Source organism: Salvia hispanica, chromosome 2 (genome assembly GCF_023119035.1).
Source record: "Salvia hispanica cultivar TCC Black 2014 chromosome 2, UniMelb_Shisp_WGS_1.0, whole genome shotgun sequence".
Classification (NCBI taxonomy): Eukaryota; Viridiplantae; Streptophyta; class Magnoliopsida; order Lamiales; family Lamiaceae; genus Salvia; species Salvia hispanica.
The window spans coordinates 3333500-3353539 of NC_062966.1; the positions used below are offsets into that span (position 1 = coordinate 3333500).

At 37.2% G+C, this 20040-nt stretch overlaps 3 protein-coding genes across 3 annotated transcripts; 1 reads left to right on the forward strand and 2 right to left on the reverse strand.

The window, feature by feature from the left end:
* The first annotated feature begins 4250 nt into the window (after nt 1-4250).
* On the forward strand, nt 4251-9153 carry LOC125203968 (kinesin-like protein KIN-13B). Its single transcript, XM_048102500.1, has 12 exons — nt 4251-4585; nt 4696-4899; nt 5444-5638; nt 5874-5975; nt 6478-6555; nt 6658-6739; nt 7001-7160; nt 7243-7545; nt 7736-7954; nt 8042-8390; nt 8497-8562; nt 8646-9153. Exons 1-12 carry the CDS (start codon nt 4430-4432, stop codon nt 8820-8822), a joined length of 2091 nt encoding a protein of 696 aa, XP_047958457.1. The 5' UTR covers nt 4251-4429; the 3' UTR covers nt 8823-9153.
* A 597-nt stretch (nt 9154-9750) lies between these two features.
* On the reverse strand, nt 9751-11987 carry LOC125207552 (mitochondrial arginine transporter BAC2-like). Its single transcript, XM_048106943.1, has 2 exons — nt 11436-11987; nt 9751-10591 (listed from the first exon to the last, which is right to left on the reverse strand). Exons 1-2 carry the CDS (start codon nt 11667-11669, stop codon nt 9935-9937), a joined length of 891 nt encoding a protein of 296 aa, XP_047962900.1. The 5' UTR covers nt 11670-11987; the 3' UTR covers nt 9751-9934.
* A 3929-nt stretch (nt 11988-15916) lies between these two features.
* Nucleotides 15917-20040, reverse strand: LOC125206125 (heat shock 70 kDa protein 15-like; the record flags this gene model as incomplete). The annotated part of the gene is made up of 10 exons (XM_048105419.1): nt 15917-16142; nt 16377-16595; nt 16791-16921; nt 16997-17146; nt 17236-17382; nt 17461-17655; nt 17842-18039; nt 18589-18684; nt 18791-19018; nt 19300-20040. Coding segments are annotated over 9 exons (2103 nt in total), but the record flags the coding sequence as incomplete, so codon positions are not given.

Consider the following 20040-nt stretch of genomic DNA (forward strand, 5'->3'; position numbering starts at 1 on the left):
AGTGCCGTAGAAATGACTATCCATCTCCTCACAGAATGTAGCCGCAGCTTCAGATTCTTCCCAGCTAGGTCTCCGTTCAACCACATAGACTGACTGCAATCGTTACACAATGTCATCAAACACAAAAAAAAAAATCAAAATCTGCACATATTAATAGTACACTTATTGTTGGAGCTGTTGCGACAAACAATCTGTTGGGCTTCTTTGTTGGTTTATTCACTTCCATGCAATTCAGATACGAAGCCCAAGCATCGACAACTTCAACGTCAACAACTTCATGTGGCTTCAACGAGCTGAATTTCCTTTCAGTAATTTCAGCAACATCGTCGAAGTAGATAGCATTATACCTAGATTTAAACCATAAGTTATTCAAGTCGCGCACTTTTGTTAAACCAACACAAAAATAATAATATATTTTTTTGCTTACGTTAACATGTAGGGTGTTGCAATTATGAATTGGTAGTTATCCCTCTCTTCTCTAGTCCATGTTGGGCTGATACGCATTGATGATGATCCCTCTCTTCTCCCTGTAGACAATCTGAGTTTCCTTGCTGGAGCAGGTTGAAAGTCAGCATACATGCTCTCTTCACGATTCATCGTTGCATCTTCACGATTCATTGTTGCATCTTCACGTACAGGTAATGTACCCACATCACCGTCCCTCGTAACTATTTGTGTTTCGAAAGCAGCCTTACCTAGTTCAATGACTGCTTCCACAGCAGAACAAATGGTCACATCTTCTGCATCGTGTTGCATCAGCAAAACAAAGAATTTTACAATGTCAATAACTTACGAGACTACAAAACCCCTAATTTATGTCAGCAATATTTATTTCAGATGCTTTACACACCTCCGACACAACATCAAGCGCTATAGCCCTAGCCACGTCGAGTGTATTGTCCTCATTGACAACCGTTCCTACTTCCGCAACATCCACAGGCCCTTGGTATCCCACCTCTCTTCCCGTGTCATTACCAGTACTAAAATCCACACCGTTTCCTGCCAAGTCAGCAGCTGTCTTTCTGTCCCCGTCCTGGGATACAAGTTCGTCGCCACTAAAACATAGGTCAGCTGGCTCCCTAAGCTCGAACTCCGACACATCAGCCTTAACAGAAGGTAAGATGGGATGATTGATTAAGCAATTAAATTAAACAAAAAAATAGGAACAAACTGTTGCCATCAAACCTCTTCAACATTGGCTGGATTGGTTATATCATGTTGACGTACTGAATCACGATGACCGGTGTCATCATCCTACAATATTGCAAACAGTCGCACTTTCATTAAGTATATCATAACATATTTTGACTGGAAGGTGTTTTTTAACAACAACTAATGTATAATATATACTTAACCTGACTAGAATCCAAATCAAGGCTAAAGCTTGGGTATTCGTCTTTGTTTTCTAGTATATCCATTTCATCAGCCACGTCGAACAGAGATTTCAAGGAATCTGACCATTCATCTGATGCATTATAGTTGGCAGACTGTGACTGCGTCATTGACTCCACAAGATCGAAGTCTTTTCTGTCCAGTCTCAACTCCCTCCTAAGAGTGTCACACGTTATTCGAAAGCTACCTTTGTTCCTTATTTCTGGAGGAGTTTCACTCAATTCTCTGGCATCTTAAAACCTTCACCTATGTGTGTGGTCGCCCCCCAAACACCCCTCATATATACCAACTCCTCAGAAGGCTCTCCTCTTCAACAACCTTTTCAGTAGTTGTTGAACGAGCCATGCCACTTAACATTTCATCACTACCCAGTTCACTCTAATCGAGTGTTAAATCTTTTGGAGTGGATAATCTATAATTAAAAGGATACTTGAGTTTAGATTTATCCATCATTAGAGCATCCACAATAGCGGACGTCCGACCGGCGAGCGGCTCGTCCTTCGGGGACGTCCACTATTGGGGCGGACGAGCGCACGACGGACGAGAGCGACGGGCAAGAGGTTGTCCGTGGTCATGCGCGGACGTTCGTCAGGTCGTCCGTCCTCACGTCCGCTATTATGGTCAGGCGATGGACGTCCCGGCGGACAAGAGCATTTTTCGATTTTTTATTTTTTTTCAAAACTCTATATATATGGTTCGTTGCACTTCGTTTCATTTGCACCACGGACGAGCGACCGGCTAACGCAGTATTATCATGCACAACATGATCGTCGAAAATGAAGGCCTAAAACAAAAACATATCATACAGCGAGACCCCCGTTCGGCTAGCAGCAAACTATAAAGATTCAAGGCATACTAACATGTACTTTGTTTGAATTGTTTTTTTTTTAAAAATTGAACTATGTTAATGTTTTTTATTTAATGAAATTATTATTGCATTTTCTCCATTCGTATTCGTGTCGAATTTTTAATTCCGTATTTGTGAATTTGTTTCATGGGTTATTATTGTGCTAGGCTATTATTGTGCAGTGGGATGTCCTAGTGACGTAGGCAGGAAGTGTTTTTGGGATGTCCTAGTACTAGGCTATTGGGATGTCCACACTATTGTGGATGCTCTTAATTCATGTGCATTCGAGAGAAGGCGCATCTTATCTGGAGTTTCGCTTATTAATCATTAGAGCTTAAATGAGCATAGAAATTGAACATAATCATCCAAGACATTGCATCAAAACCACAAGATCCTATCTCTCTCTTTCTTAAGTCAATTCATTCGTCATTTTATCATTTTTATTATTTTATTTGGTTAGAACACATACTCTATTAAATAATAAATCTAAAACTCAATTTGATCCGTTTAAATAGTGAATGATCTTTTGGATCAAGGTACATAGGTGAGCTCATTAGTTATTGTGGGATATGGCCTGTATACTTGTCCATTATTACAATAGTCCCGTACACTTATGGGAATTGCTTGTTAAAATAAAGGCGGGCAAATGAATCAGTGCCTCCTCCGTATTCTACCTATGGTCAATATTGAAAAGGCGCAATAATAACAGAAAATAAATTAATGAGAGTTTGAGTTACCAAAAATGTACTGTTCTTTATAAAAAATAATTAATCATTAAAAGAGCCAATGTGGTAAAAAGAAAGAAGTTAATACCACAATTGAGGCTGGAAAAGGTAAAATAAGAAAAGAAAAGTTGAAAATTGTGGAAAAGAGTCTCAAATGAATTAAAAGTTTTGTCATACATCGGTGCAATTTATTTTCACAAAGTAGTACAAATATGCATTCTTCTTCTTTTTTATTGATAGTTGAAGATAAATTTAAAAGTCGTATCATGGTATCTAACTTGAAGCCTATAACCTTATATATTAATCATCCAACCACTAGGCCAACACAAACACACCAATAAATATATTTATATCATACAATAATATTGTATTTAAAATACAATAAATAAATCTAGACAATTAAATTATATTATTCTATCCGCCGCTAAATGCTAATAGTTGTCATAAATTAACACAACTTGAATTTTTAAAAATGTATAAGAAAGTTGGTGGAAGTGAAAGAAGTTCGTTGAAATCAGTTCTACTTTTTGAAGTCCCAGAATTTATAATTTGAACAGGCCCACGATTCAAAAAATGGTGGTTTCGGTTCTATTAAATCTTACGATTCCAGTTTGAAATCGTAAATCTTGGGCATCTCTAAGTAGTTTTGAAAAAAAAACTTTATTAATTTGTTCACATATATTAACATCTGAGCCAATATTAATCCAGTATCCAGAATTAGAGATGCCCCAAGGTTTTCGGTTCAGACGGTTAACCGTGAAATCGTAACCGGCGGTTCCGGTTCCGAATCGGAACCGTGAGATTTAAACCGAACCGAAACCATCACTTTTGGAACCGTGGTTCGGTTCAGGCTCTAAAATTCCGGAACCGAAACCGTGCCGGAACGGCAAAAACTGCCTGAAAACCGGCGATTCGAAACCTGAACCGGAACCGCCAGTTTTCGAACAGAAACCGAAACCGTGAAATAGCCTCACGGTTCGGTTCCAGTTCCACATTTCCTAAAACTGAAACCGCCGGTTCATGAACCGTGGACATGTTTATCCAGAATGGATAATTTGTTACTCCTACTTGACTTCCTAGCCAGTGATTCATCTACGTAGGCATGTCATATTATGAAGCAATGGATCCACAGATCGTTGAAACGACAGTGCCCCACCACGTGAAACGACAATGGTCGCCAAAACAAATTCAAAAATAAATAGGCGCACCAGCGTCCCACATGTTCAACCAATCACATGTACGTGTGCGTCTCCCTCACACGTGCCACTTCAAAATTCAAATTCCCACAATTCTCACAAGAGAGAAGAAACATTCATTCTTCACCCGTCTATCAATCACAGTTTCTCTCTAGAAAAAAAATCCACACATGTGTTGGATTGAAAGTATTTTTGCTAGTATTTGAACATAGACGGTTGAGTGAGAGCGCTGTTGGATTGGGTTTCCTCTTTTTTTTTGGTGAGAGAAGATGAATGCGGTGGGAAGGCAGAGATCCGGCGCGGCGGCACACCATCAGCGTCAGTACTCCGACCAATTTGTGGAAGCTTCATCAAACGGAAGATGGCTGCAATCAGCTGGCCTGCAGCATCTACAGTCGTCGAACAACGCGGTTCCTCCAGTTCAGGTAAATTTGGGGACATTTTTCAATTTTGGTGGATTTGAACTTGCGTTGATCTGATTTCACGAGCTGGAAATCAGAAATTTGATTGATTTTTTTTTCTGGAATGAAACTAGGATTTTGGATATTATAACGGAGGCGGTCAGGGTTCTAGAATGTACAGGAGTGTACAGGCACAGAGGACCTACAGTGGAGGTGATTTGTTTGCGGAGCCGTTGTCGCCTGTGAGGCGGAAGAATGGCGAGGAGCTGGTTTCTCCAAATGAGAGTAGCCCGGGGCTGTTGGATCTGCATTCCTTTGATACTGAGCTACTTCCGGAGGTAGATTTTTCTGATATGAGAAGTGAAGCAATCATTTTTCGTTAATCAGTAGTATATGCTAGTTTTTGAGTGTCGGTTTTATGGGAAGTAGTTGTACTGTATGTGGCAGGAAGTGCCATATGGATGGTTTTGATGGAAATAGGGGTTGTTGTCAGTAATATCCATATGCAATTGAACCCTGTTTATGTTTGTGCATTTGATGAGGTGGTGTTTCTACAATGGCTACATTAAATTTGAGTGACTTGTTTGGTTTCTTATGTGTATGGGAATTGGTTTAGGCTATGTTAAGAAATAATGTACTGTTGTATTTTAGCAATCATTTTAATGCAATTTGGAGTAGGCCTGATATTGTAACATACATTGAGATTTTGATAAGGCAAAAAGATTCATGTATATTTGGGGTTACTAGTTATGTCTCTTGATTTCATTATATTCCATCATTGTTATATTCAAAAATATCAAGTTACCTTTTTTCATATTGCCTAACTCTGTTTTCTGTATTCTTTTCCCTTTCGGCTATTTTGGGTGTGATTGTTGAGAATAGATGTCAGTTCCCAGTCTGTATGATGCCCCTCCAGTGAACACTTTTTCAAGAGGAAGAAGTTTTGATGATTCTGACCCATACTTCGGGATCAATAAACAAACTAGCAAAGCACGTGGCTTGCCTGATACCAATGTTCTAAAAAGCATTGCTGCTGACAATGTGAAGGCTAGCAACGTTGCAAAGATCAAAGTGGTGGTATGTATATTATTCTTTTTAAGTAGTAGCTGTTATACTCCAAATATTTCAGCTGGCCAAAAACTCTCATTACTTTTCAGTTCATTCTTATAACTAATCAATTAACAGTTTCAGAAGTTATACTCTGTAATTTATTTAGCATGCTTTTCTTTCCCAAGATTTTCTTGCAGCAACCAGATATGTCAAATTCAACACTGTTGTTTCCTAGTATGACTCATGATGATTTTTTTTCCAGGTAAGGAAAAGACCACTAAATAAAAAGGAACTGGCAAAGAATGATGAAGATATCATAGAAACATCTTCAAACTCTCTTGTCGTTCATGAGACAAAACTCAAGGTCTGTAGAAATTGTTATGACTTTCGTTTCTCTCAATATTCATTTAATAGAATTGTTATCAAAATATAGTACTTTGTGCTTTCTGTCCCTTTGTCCAGAGATTTTTGTTTTATTAAAATTAAGTTAGGTTTTGCTCTCTTATAGAACTATTTTCTTGTAAATTTTCAGATTGTCTTAAGTGTATATTCTGAAGCCACCTTCAAAATTTAATAAGTAATCTCTGCTTCTTGATCTATAAATCACTTCCCCATCCAGACCTGACAAGTAACATTTGCAAATTGCAATGCAGGTCAATGTACTTGGCTCGGAATTTTTAAGCTTATAAGATTAAAATTGAGCTTGTTATTATGGTTGAAACCGTGTCTTCCTTTCTTAACTCTATGGGGAACTCCTTTAAATGACTGTTTCTCGAAGCAAGCGTTAATTAGACTTGGTAATGCCTATTCATCTGGTATAATCCACATATCCATTTTTCATATATTTGAGTCTTAATGTGCTCCAGGTTGACTTGACAGAATATCGGGAGAAACACGAGTTTGTTTTTGATGCTGTACTAAATGAAGAAGTCTCAAATGATGAGGTAATTATATCCCATCCCATGAATAATATATATTAATCTGAAGTGGATCTTTTACTTTATCTTGGTGTTTGCCTAATTCTGGTTCATGTATCGTTTCTCTAGGTATATCATGAAACCGTAGAACCTATCATTCCCATAATTTTTCAACGCACAAAAGCTACTTGCTTTGCTTATGGGCAAACAGGTAATAACATGCTATCCTATAATCAGATGGAATTGCATGTTGTATAATTCTTCTTATTTTTGTCAGGATAGTTTTTATTTCTCTATGTACAGTAACAATCTTAAAATGATTTTAGCATCTTAACTCCACTTTTTTAATGTTTCAAAGAAGAAAACTTTTGATAAAACCTTATTCCTATTCTTTGGTGTCATCACTACTTTCTGTATCCCTTTTCATGTTCACTTTCTCTTTCTCAGAATTTCACAATCTCTAATTCATCAGGAAGTGGCAAAACATATACCATGAAACCACTGCCTCTCAGAGCAGTGAGAGATATTTTGAGGCTCATTCATCACACCTACAGGAACCAAGGGTTTCAATTGTTTTTCAGCTTCTTTGAGATATATGGAGGGAAGCTCTTTGATCTGCTTAGTGATAGGAAGTAAGCTTTTTCTCTGGGTTCTTTTATTGCTTTGCACCCTCCATTGAATTGCCAACAAACTTTTTAACTTCTGTACTTGTAGGAAACTTTGTATGAGAGAGGATGGGAAGCAGCAAGTTTGTATTGTGGGCTTGCAAGAGTATCGAGTAGGGGACGTGGAGATAGTTAAGGAGCTCATTGAGAGAGGAAATGCGACAAGAAGTACTGGAACCACAGGTGCAAATGAGGAATCATCTCGGTCGCATGCGATACTTCAGCTTTCTGTTAAGAGGTCTGTGGATGGAAGTGAATCTAAACCTGCACGACTTGTTGGTAAGCTCTCCTTCATAGACCTTGCTGGAAGCGAACGTGGGGCAGATACTACAGACAATGACAAGCAAACCAGGTATATGGCTTAGTAAATTGACATAGTAATAGATTTCTTACTAATGTTTTATTACAACTATATTATACACAAGGTATACTCGCACTTGCCAATGCAAATTATTGCTTGGTGGATTTACGTGTTGTTCGAGAGAAGAAAATATAATGATTACAAAAAATTGTCGCACTTATCCAAATTTCTGACTATGCAGATTGGAAGGAGCTGAGATCAACAAAAGTTTGCTCGCACTCAAGGAATGTATTAGAGCACTTGACAGTGACCAAGGACACATTCCATTTAGAGGAAGTAAATTAACTGAAGTTTTACGAGATTCCTTCATTGGGAATTCTCGCACAGTTATGATATCATGTATTTCACCAAACTCGGGATCCTGTGAGCACACCTTGAACACTTTAAGATATGCTGATAGGTAAATCTTTATATTTTAATGAGTAATTATTCTTTCAGCAACACTTCTAATTTTTTTCAAGTCTTGAGCATTATGTTGCTGTTGTAGGGTAAAGAGCCTTTCAAGAGGCAACACAAAAAAAGATGTGATATCCTCGACCTCAAACCTGAAAGAATCAATTGTGCAACCTTTGTCGTCAGTCCTTCCTCCTGCTACGACTTTTGAAGATGATACGGGCGATTCATGGCCCGAACAAACTGATAGGGAAGATTATGACGAGGACTTCTATGAGCAAGAGAAGCCGTCTTGGAAGAAAAACTCAAGAGTTGAAGTACATAGCCTCCCAATTCCTGATGACGAAATGAAGATAAACAATATCAAACCCAAGTGGAAGGAGCCTCCTAAATCGGAAAAAAAATATTTGAATTCAGATGATGATTTAGCTTCTTTATTGAAGGTAGGTGAATAGCAGAATTACCATATTGGAAGATATGAATAAGGCATATATATTGCTACAATGGTAGTTATGGGATTAATTTCTAATTTCTGTTGTCCGTGTTCAGGAAGAGGAAGATCTTGTTCATGCTCACAGGAAACAGGTGGAGGAGACTATGGAGATTGTTAGAGAGGTTTTCTGAAATTTTCTTTTAATGTCTATTTTTTCTCCCTCAAGCTGTGCATATTGTTGATTTCTTCTGTTTGCACTTTGCAGGAGATGAATCTGTTGGTGGAGACTGATCAACCTGGCAACCAACTAGACGATTACATCTCACGATTGAACTCAATCCTATCTCAGAAGGCTGCTGGCATCCTCCGGCTACAAAAGCGCTTGGGTCAATTCCAGAAACACTTGAAGGATCACAACGTCCTAGTGTCTTCTGGCTACTAGACTCGAAGGTATGCCATGATACTACATAGACTGCTTGCTTGGGAAATCGATACTACTGCCGTCACTCTTGTAGTCAGAAAATCATCTCTTAAGACAGATGTGCTGTTGGTGCCAAAAAGGCCTGTTTGGCACTGTCTTGTAATGTTTTACAAGCCTCTTATGAGCCTAGTGCCCGACCGGGGCAGAGATCTGCCCCGTTTATATCCATTCTCAATCATTGATTTGTTTAAGAGGCTGCATTGTAAAGATTTCTGCAACTCCATTACAATTCGATAATGTCTCGATATAAAAAAAAAAGGAGAGAGAGAGCCAGTTCGTAAGGCTTTCTGCATGTATACTTTCTCATATCCTTCTCTTTCACTTTTTTGTTTGTACTATGTTTTCAACTTCTAAAATAAAATCTGAACTTGATAATCTAGGTCTTGCAGTAGACGATATTGTATCTCAGTCTTGTACTATAAAATAATTTATACTCAGCCCCTTTCGATGGTGATTTAGAGAGAATATATTGACGGTAGAGTCACACCTGTTGCAAGAATAGGTATATATTAATTATTGTAATTTGTAAATGCTGCAAGGATTTGGGTCATTTTTAGTCTTTTGCGAAGTAAAATGAAAAGAAAATACTAGCATACTACTGTTGTCGGAATTGGGATGAATGAAAATTGAGTACTCATATTTGGGAATGGAGGTGTAATATTTTAAAACAACTATCTCAATCTAAGTGTCTAGATTATTATTTAATAAGTAAATTGTCTGATTTGAATTTTTTAATCATTTGTGAAAGTGATCTGAATAATAGTATAAACATAGCCTTGTTAATAGACAATTTGCTGTGAACTAGTTCAACAGTTGAGAACTCATTTTTCCAATTACATCAGTATTCAAACGTATTACTGTAGCTGAAATTCAAACACACAAAGGAAACTTCACAAGATATAAGTACATTTGATAATAGCAATAGATTAAAAACCAGAGTAAATAAAATCAAATCCCAAGAATTTCCCCATTCTACCACAACAAGCAGCACCGGCAATGCCCGAATCCAGCCTAAATGGTGGCCGGATTCAGGTTGCCCCTGAAAAGGCACATAAGGGCCGGCCGTCTCCGGCCTAAATAGTGGCCGGATTGTCATTGGCCCGGAAAAAGCACCTTAGTGCCGTCTCGTAAGCAGTAAAGATAGCCCCATTCACAATAAAGGCCCTCAAAACAGCAGTCCCCAAACCTCTCCACAACACATGATACCCTTCCTCCCTCACACTCTTCCGGAAACAATCCACTATCCCCCCGTATCTCTCGCACGACCTCGACTGCGCCTGCAGCCGCGTCTTCACCACGTCCAAAGGGTAGCAGCAGATCCAGCTAGCCACACCGGCCAACCCTCCCGCAAGCAGCATTGTCCCAAACGACTCGCAGCCGTCCTTCCTGCAGCCCGGGTGGAGCCACTCCCTCGTGTACTCGTACGTCGAGAAGTAGACCCCATGGGCCGGGGCGTCCCTCAGCACCGTAATGGTCAGGCCCCGATATAGGCCCCGAAAGCCTTCCGCTCGGAGAATGCTCTGGGCCACGTCCCGTGGGCCCGTGGGGCTGCGGAGCAGCTGGAGACGGATCTTGACCAGTTCGACTGGGCTGAGGACGAGGCTCTGGATGGCTCCCGTGCCGAACCCACCGAGAGCAACCCCTCTGTATGAGGGTGGATCATTGGAGCTACTACAATGCCCATCTACTGCTCTTGAAAGGATTGCATATGTTTGGAAAGCTAGAGCATTCTGCAAAATCAATCAAAACAGGCTTTTAATTTGCATCTATCAATCTTCCTTCTGGTTTAAATTACCCATTTCTACATATATTTTGTGTCATTCATTACACCTTTTAAACGTGGTGATTAAATAAATACAGGATACAAAATTCAATTAGCATAGCAAAGTTAGAAACGGAACCATATGTAACCAAAATTTGGATTTAGTAGTCATCAAACTTTTTGCTATGATTATAATCTTAATCTAGTTTCTTTATTAATCTAGGACTTCCAATTTCTTATAATATTCAAAACACACACTGAGCCAGGTTCAGACCACGATTCTTCTATCTCAAGTAAAATATTGATTTTAGAAATCTACACAATGTCAACAAACTTTAAGACGACGGAAAACTTTTAAAATTTGGGGAGTAAATAAATACAGGACTACAAAATTCAATTACCATAGCAAAGTTATCAGTAGTTTATCATTTCTACATAATGCAACAAACTTCAAAAAAGAGAAAACAGCAAATTGCTAAATAAATCACCAAGAATAGTTCAATTCTGATTTGTTCTATACTCGTCAGTTAAGAATTTCACAATTAGCCTCATATAGTTTTTTTTCGATGAAAAATGCAATGATGTGGCAACCAGATTTCGCAATTATATCACTACCACGCATCATCTGTATATGGCACCAAACCCCATTTCATCCACATAGGTAAATCCGATGGCCACATCATCGCGATTTTCATAGGAAAAAGATAATTGCTGGTTGATTTAATATTTCAGTTCAAACCAGAATTTATTTACCCATTATTCCATAGAAAAACTGAAGGATTAAATTAAAATTCCTAATAAAAAAAAAGAACCTGGAAAGTTACAGAAGCCAAAGGAGCGGCCATGCCGCGGTAGAGGGAAAAGGGGCCCTCCGCAGCCACCAGCCGCCGGAATATTTGGGCCGCCGTCCCTTCCACGGAGCTCTGCTGTCGGATTCTGAGCGTATCTAGTGGATAGCCGGCGATGACTCCGGCTGTGCCACCGAATCCACCTGCCACAAATTCTCTCCCCCAACTGTTTGCTACAAATTCCGGCCAGAAATCCATTTCACTCTCATTCCAATTTCTCTCAATATCTATATATATATATATAGTAGTAGTTTTTTCTACTTCAAACAAATGCAATCTCAAGTTATAAAGCTGCCTTATTTGATCAACAATTTGTAATCTTGAATTGAATGAATCTGCAAAAGGAATTTCCTAGATTCTATGAACATAGCAGATTGAAATAAGGTAATTTTTCATCACATTTAGCAAAGCTATACACAATTGTCTTTTTTTTTATTGAATCTCAGTTTATTAGATACAAGAAATATACTATTAGCAATCTTGAAGCAGTGAATATGAGGCAGAAAATGGAAGTGAATATACCACCTTTTGGAATTCCAAGCTCACGGGTTCTTTTCGATATGCCCCTTTTCTCTATTTTTTTTAATGATTTTTGTGTGGCACAAAATCAGAAATAATGAATTACGCATCACTCCATTAATACAAGGCTAATTCGACTGGGCGCACGAATTTTTTAAAATAAATATACTGTAGTAGAAAATGAATGGAAAGAAAAGTGATTCCAGCCTACTTTTATATACATCCTCCATCCTTTAAAATATGTCATTTTGGATTGATATGAAAAGGAGTATAGTTGTAAAATATGAGAAAATGAAAAGGATTGATATGTCATTTTAACGTGGTAAAATATGAGAAAATGAAAAGGAGTATAGTTGTAATTTGATAGTGAATAGTGAATTCATTGTTAAAAGTACTGAAAAATAAAATATGATATTCATCAATGAATGAACGGAAATGACAAAATTAGCAAACATAGAGAAAAGCATCAATAGAATCAGGCATCGTAATTCTAATTTTGGGAGTTATTTTGAGTCATCTAAACAGGGATTGATTTAGCTAGATCACTGAGACGTGAGCCACTGGCTTATGACTCATCGCAGTGGCGTTTTGGAATTATCCTAAAATTAGGAATTACTTTTAGGAATTAGCTAGATTGATAAATCTACTTTTGGAATATTCATCAATTTGATATACTGTGTATCATTCTTTTTAATGCTTTAATTTGTTAAATAGTATTGATTTGTGGTTTGCAATAACTTCCTTTTCCAAAATTTAACATTTTTTAAACTGAATTCATTTTATTTGTCACCGTTGTCGGTTTATATTTTGAAATGAATTTATTAGTCTTAACATACCATGTGCATTAGTTATAAAGTTATTTCTCAATTCATTTTCCATACTCATAACATGCATATTAAATAAATGGACAAATTTATGTGTGTTCACATAATGGTAGAGTTATTAATATCAGAGATTAAAGCCTCAAATTAGAATCGAATATAATTATTAAATTTCTGTTAATTTATCAATCAATAAAAGATTAAAAATTTTACTCACCTTATCCGTAATTACTATGTGAAATGTCAAAAGCATGAAAACTTGTGCTAATGAAAAAAGCAAAGTGGAAGTTTGACATCATTTTAGCATATAATTTTGAGACGAAACTTTATTGGTGAATACTCCATACTATCTAAATAGTACTTTCTCGGTTCCAATTAAATTGAATCACGACTTTTAGACACAGAGATTAAGAAATTGTATTGAAAAATAAGAGAGAACAATAGAGTATAAAAAATAAAGAGAAAGTAAAGTAAGTGGTGGAATAAAGTAAAAACAATTGAATGTTTTGTTTTTTGTCAAAAAAAGAAATGACTAAACTTAGTTGGACATTCTAAAAAGAGAATACTAGTAGAACACTTAAGGATTGATGAATAGGGGTGCGTTAAAATGACACCACCTCTTAAAGTAACATCATATCATCAATCCTAGCTGATCATTTGTATACGTGGAAGAATAATCAGTTGCCATGTTGCAAACATAAAAAATGCTCAAGTGTAAATTTTCTCGGCCAGCAATATCTAATACACTATATAACAATTTTTTTCGGCCAACAATATCTAATACGCTAGATAACAATCTATAGATTGCTGAATATCGTGGTGTCACATTATTATTTTAAGAGATGGTATTATTTTAACGGAAATCTTGACGAATATATTAATAGTACATATAATCTACACGATATTGTCCAAGAGAGTCGTGCCATCTTATCATTTCGGCCCACTAAAAATTAAATATCTTATCATATTTTTCGTATCAAATATTTTCATAGTGTAATTTTACATGATTACGTGTCTACACAATCTCCCCTTTTCTAATTATAAATGGATCTGGTGTTGGAAATATATATAAAATAATAAATAATTTGATTGACGTTAACGGCCACAAACCTCAATCTTACCTCACGAGTCTTATCAAGGATCTTTAAATTTGTATTATTGGATAAAGCAGCATAACTAAATATACCTTTTTTAAATTACACCTTAAATATATTCATCCGTTTCATAAAAATACGTGTATTTTTTATTTTTATCTGATTATATATATATTATATTTTTAAAAAGTTATCTCAATTTATTACTCATATACATCAACTTATTTATAATTTATATCAGTATTAATCCCTATTTATAATGTGATTCTCACTATCAACTAACCCTACTTTAACTACTATTCTCCTTCTCTCTTTTACTTTACCCATTATACTCTTAATTCACGTTGTCATATTAATTATCTGTATTTTTTTGGAATCTCTTTTACTTTACCCATTATAATCTTAATTCACGTTGTCATGATAATTGTCTGTATTTTTTTGAAATCTCTTTTACTTTATCTATTATAATCTTAATTCACGTTGTCATATTAATTGTCTGTATTTTTTTTGGAATGGAGGAAATATATGCAGGGGATGTCTCGTATCCTCATATTTAATCTCAAACATGCTTAGTAGTATTAATTTAGTAAAGAATGATATTGATATGCATAGCGTTTTTTGTGGGCGACAAATTTGAGCGCTCCATTCGACATTAACTCTTCTTTCGAGAATTTCAAAGTTGAGTAGCTTTTGAAAATCTATAAGCAAAGATAATTTTTGTAATAGCTTTTGATTTTGATACGATGAATTTCAAAATTGAAGAAGAGACGCGTGGTGTTGGGGGACAATTATATTAATAATTCATATGCTAAAGTTTTAATTCATCTTTTAAGTTTTATAAAAATGCATACTACTTATATTCAATTATTGGATAAATAATAAAAATATAATACTATCAAACAATTATTAATTCGGTGTTGAAGTCCATAGAATATACGAAAAGGGCAAATGCCTTATGTGATTTAGATGTGGCTAAATAAATTTAACCCTTCTTGTATTTTCAATTTAGAGATGACGCTAAAAATATAAAGTTGATAATGATCTATAATGTGTCACCATATTGTCGTCTCAATCCACACAAGTCTTGTCCAGATTAAATATGTTTGTGTTTGGATTTGGGATTCAAATTCTCAATTGATTTGAGATGTTTTACCGCATTTGTCAAGGTTATGTATTTTGACGCCAATATATAGTACAATCCATGTGTTTTTAAATCATGTTGGTATTTATCGCATGTCAATTCATGAGCGAGCTATGTAAGTTCGGAAGTTCATAGGTGCACCTTGATTTGGGCGTGCAAGTACTCGTGAAATATATCTGAACTTCTACTTCTTTACAAGTTGTCGGATGACCGGTGTACATTTTTGGAGCATGGAAAGGCTTTTCCCCCGCATTGCAAGTCATCACCTCATTAAGAAATTCATCTCTAAATAAACTGATCAACTTCTAAGAAGCTCGAATTCATTCTATTTTTTCCTTCTTTTGTTCCCTTTTTATAGAATGCATGTTCATATACCACCAACAAGATTAAGTACAAATCACTGAACATACAGCTTTAATTTGTCCCACAAAAATTGAAAAATAGTCTTGAAATACAAAACACACGCACACTTTAGTTAGAATGACCTGCACCAGCGTCGGCCGATGATGTAAGAAGAGGGATTGCAGCAAAAACCCATGTAAAGAATCGCTCTCCAACCCGTGCAGCAAGTCTTCATCTTTTGGATTTTGCTGCAAACAAGAAGCAGTAGCTCTCTTCTTTATGGGAAAAGGCAGCAAGACTGGGGAAGAGGGGTTGGAGTAGGAGAAGATAGAATACTGGACTAAAGAAACCATTTCATCATTTAGAAAGAGGAGCCAAACTGCGAATTTGTTTTTCTGCTTATTTCAATGGATGAAAGTAAAAACTCATTTTTAACAGTTTTATAGAGCAGAGATAATAATATTATTATTTCAGAAAATATGTCAAATAAAATAGGACATCCAAAAAAGGAAAATGGGCCAACTAGAGTAGGACAAAGTAAGAATTTTGATCTCCAGTCAAGCTCACAATTAATTACTATCAGTTATCAATCATCAAATAAACAAAAACTGCATACACACACCTCAGACAAGAGCCCAAACATTTAAATGTAATTTCTTGAAAATAAGGCAAATTTTGCATACACAAAACCAACAAAAATTTGGGGAACGTTTAAAAACTCGAACACGCCCTTGACTGCTTCCAATGAGCGAAGCTGAAATGAACAGAGGATCGACAGTCACTTCTTACAACCCCTTTCTCTAAAACAGGATCATAAAGAACCAGCTATATCTATAAAACATCCTTGGTCACCTGCCAAAATATATGGAGAAATCATCGACATCGTCAGACATCCAAGAGTGATCACAAGTCCCTAATCCAGATTCTGTTTGTCGTGCAAAAAGTGCCCAAGCATGCTGTAACTTATATATTATATAGATATAACTACCATCACACGTTTTGAGAATCCTCGGGTTTGTCCATTTCCATGGCCTCTGTGGAAGCTTCTTCTCCGGCCCCTGCTTCCGTGTTTTGGCCAGGGCTGGAACCAGCATTATTATCCCCTTGAGATTGAGACTCACTGCCTTGGGATGGAGCTGGAGAGGTTGGCTCTGGCGTGGCTGGCTTTGGCTTTGGCTTTGGCTTCGTCATTATTGGCCGGCAAAACCTGTGAGAAAGAAGGATTGTATCAGATAATTGTAGAGATTGTAGGAGCTGCCACATCGAGGGAAAATCAAACATCTTGCAGTTTGTAGGCAAAAAATGGTAGTCATGTTTCCAGCGACATGCCAAAATATGTTGGATGAGAAAAGGCAAAAGCACTAACGACAAAGTGGGAGTTCTACGGAATTTTTTACAGTACCTATCGATGGCTTCAGCCTTTTTCTTCACTTCAGACTTCAGTAAAACTGGGTTTGCGTGCTTTGGAAGTGAATCTTGTTGCTGCTTTTTCTCTCTCAACCAAGCTTCAGCTTCCACGCATTGATTCAAAACCTGACAGTTCAAAACATGACAGTTAGAATTATGTAATGGTCTCAAGTGTGAGAGCACATATGGCAAAAATTATACCTTTTGCTTCTCCGCCACATCAATATGCTCGAGCTTGGGGTCATTGGATATTGCTGCCTCTTTGTAACTATTGATGCAACGAGCAAGTTGGTCTATCACAGATCCCCTCTCCGTGTGCTCCTTGAAGCGCTCCTCTATAGGATCACCTTGCTACAGGATTTCGGCTTACTAGTTAAAAAACAATCCGGTAAAGTAGTAAGAAAAACAACACATGAGACATAACGAGCTTCAGTTTTTACCTTCTTGAGCTCCTCAAGCTTGGAAACATATACACCTTTGGTTTCATCTTCACCGTCCTCATATAACCAGTCTTCTACCTCCTGGAGTCTGATAATAAATTGGTCTCGCTCTGAATCCGTTACGAAATCATGATACTTGTCGTGGAGCTGCAGAGACAAAAATAAACAGTTCAGATATACTATAATTAAGGTGAATCGGAATAACAATCAGGATCTTGTACATACTTTATTCCTCATATCATAAACATATGACTCAACGGCATTCTTCTTGTCTTTGGTTTCCTCCATGACACGATCCTGCAAAGCCATCTCGAATTCCTTCTCCACAGCCTTTTGCACATCCGGAGCAGTAAGAGCTCCCAATACAACTTCTGACACAGGCACATTTTTCTTGTTAACCTTCTTCTTTGGAGCCTCCACCTGATGAGCAGCATTTAGACAGTTATATTACTAGTAGTGCAAGACGAACACAAGCACAGAAATAAGTAGCTATTTTATACTGAAGAGGAGGATAATGATAAATATAATAATGATGATACTAACAATAACAACAATAATATATTTACTATAAAAATAGCATATTTTAATAATAAGCATTTGAGTTACCTTGACATCTGTCTCCATCTGAACGCCAGACTCTGGAACACCATTTTCAGTAGCAGGAACGTCAGTTTTAGAATCCTCCATGTTTACATCAGCCGCACATGGAGCAGGGTCAGCAGGAATTTCATCAGTCTCCATTTTAGCAGGCTCTTTGTCAGACTCTTTAGCAACTGGAACTTGTACTTCTTCTTCTTCAAGCAGCTGTTTCAAGAGTGACGTCATGGCTTTGAGGAAAGTATATTTTCAACAATAAAATTGTGAATGCCACATAAAAGATACAACTCTGCAAGCTAGATAAAAGATAGCTCAGAAATCTCCTGCTAACAAGTTCCAGCACCCAGTGACAACTTCCTTAAATATCAAAAGAACTAAAGTTTTGGCAATTTGTCCTTTTGTTCATATCTATGTTGTATCCCCATAAAGATCAAGCCATTACCTTATACAACCCACAGTTTATTGACCAAAACCGTCTTCACTAAATGAAAATTCGGATAAACCCCCCATTATCCTCTCTACCCTCTAATACATATTATATTTTGACACAACTCAAAATTGCAGAAAAGGTCCCAATAATCGTTCAGGTCTCATTAACATAATTCACGGACATGTGCATTATCTCAATATTTTGACACAACTGATGACTTGCATCCTTCATGGGAAAAGCAAACTGGAGTTATGATATACTTAACCCAACATGTTAAGTAAATTCATCATGCGAGAATAAATTCATCATGAGAGCTGAGAGCTCACCGTTGCAGATTCAACAGTCACGATACCATGAAGATTAAGACGAACTTTGACTTTCAATTTTGCCTTCTCAACATTTTTGGACTGAAATGGTCCAATCTGCAGTCAACATGCCAATACACAAGGAAAACAGATGTTGTGTAAATGACGAGGCTACAGATAATATTAATTGATGAATTAAAACAAATTTGCAGAGCAAAGTTACCGTATACTGGCTGATCTTTGCTGGAGCTTGCAACTCACTAACATCAGCATATTGTACATCTAATGTGAAGGTCTCAGACCTGTAGAAAGTCAAGGCTTTCATGCTGGGTATTGGGTTTCCCTTCGGGAATACAATGGTGCTCTGCAGATTATCACCCGCTCCATTTTGCGTATCTCCAGCAGGAGCTTTCCATGACAAAGAAATGGGGAATGGGAAGCTCTCGGTGACCTGCATACATAAAGAAAAAAGCATATTTCAGCATTATTGTCACAGCCTCTGCTAGTGGACTGCTTCAAAGGCATACTATTTTTGTAGACAAGGAAATACATGAACATATAAGATAAAAAATTATAAACCAAGTAATTTATATGTAAACTAGTAGCTTTTATTTCGAGTCGTGTGAGCGCTTTCAGAGGTTGCATGCTCAAAAGGGTAGAAGTTGATTATAAAAACAATACTATAACTGTGAAACCTTAGAAGACAAAACCAAGATAGGAACGAAAATGCACCTGGAATTCCCGAACTTTGAATGTAGGACTAAGGATAGCACATTGTAAAGCACAGCCTTTGGCAACACATTCACTTGCATTCATTGTACGCCTTGGCTCCATCCCGAAGAACTCAGTCAAAATCTTAATCATAGCTGGGACTCGAGAGCCTGATCCCACAACTTCAACTGAATGTATATTCTCAATAATCAGTCCAGCATCTGCTAGAGCCTTCTCCAGCGGCTTCTTCACACGCTCTAAAATTGGGATACTAATTTGCTCAAACTCATCTCTCTTAATATATCCTCTTACATCTTTATCATCCATCAAGCATTCAATGCTGAGAGGTGCTTCAGGGTTAGCACTAAGAACCTTCTTCAATTTTTCACAACCTGCACGAAGCCTTAGACAAGCCTTTGCATTCTGATAAACATCAATCTTATATTCATCCTTGAATTTTGCAGCAAAATGCTGGAAAAGAGCTTCATCAAAATCTCTTCCACCCAAGGAACGATCAAACGAGTGAGCCAAAATTTTAAGCTGGCCTTTCTTGAATGCAGCAATACAAACTTGCATACTGGCATGCCCCGCATCAACGAAAGCGACATTCATTGGTTCATTTTCTGGTAGATCGGTCTTATAAATACCATAAGCCAAAGCAGTAGCGGTAGTCTCATGAATAAGACGAAGAGGGTGTAAACCAGCAATGGTGGCTGCATCAATCACAGCCCTCCTCTGGAGATCAGTGAAATAAACAGGTAT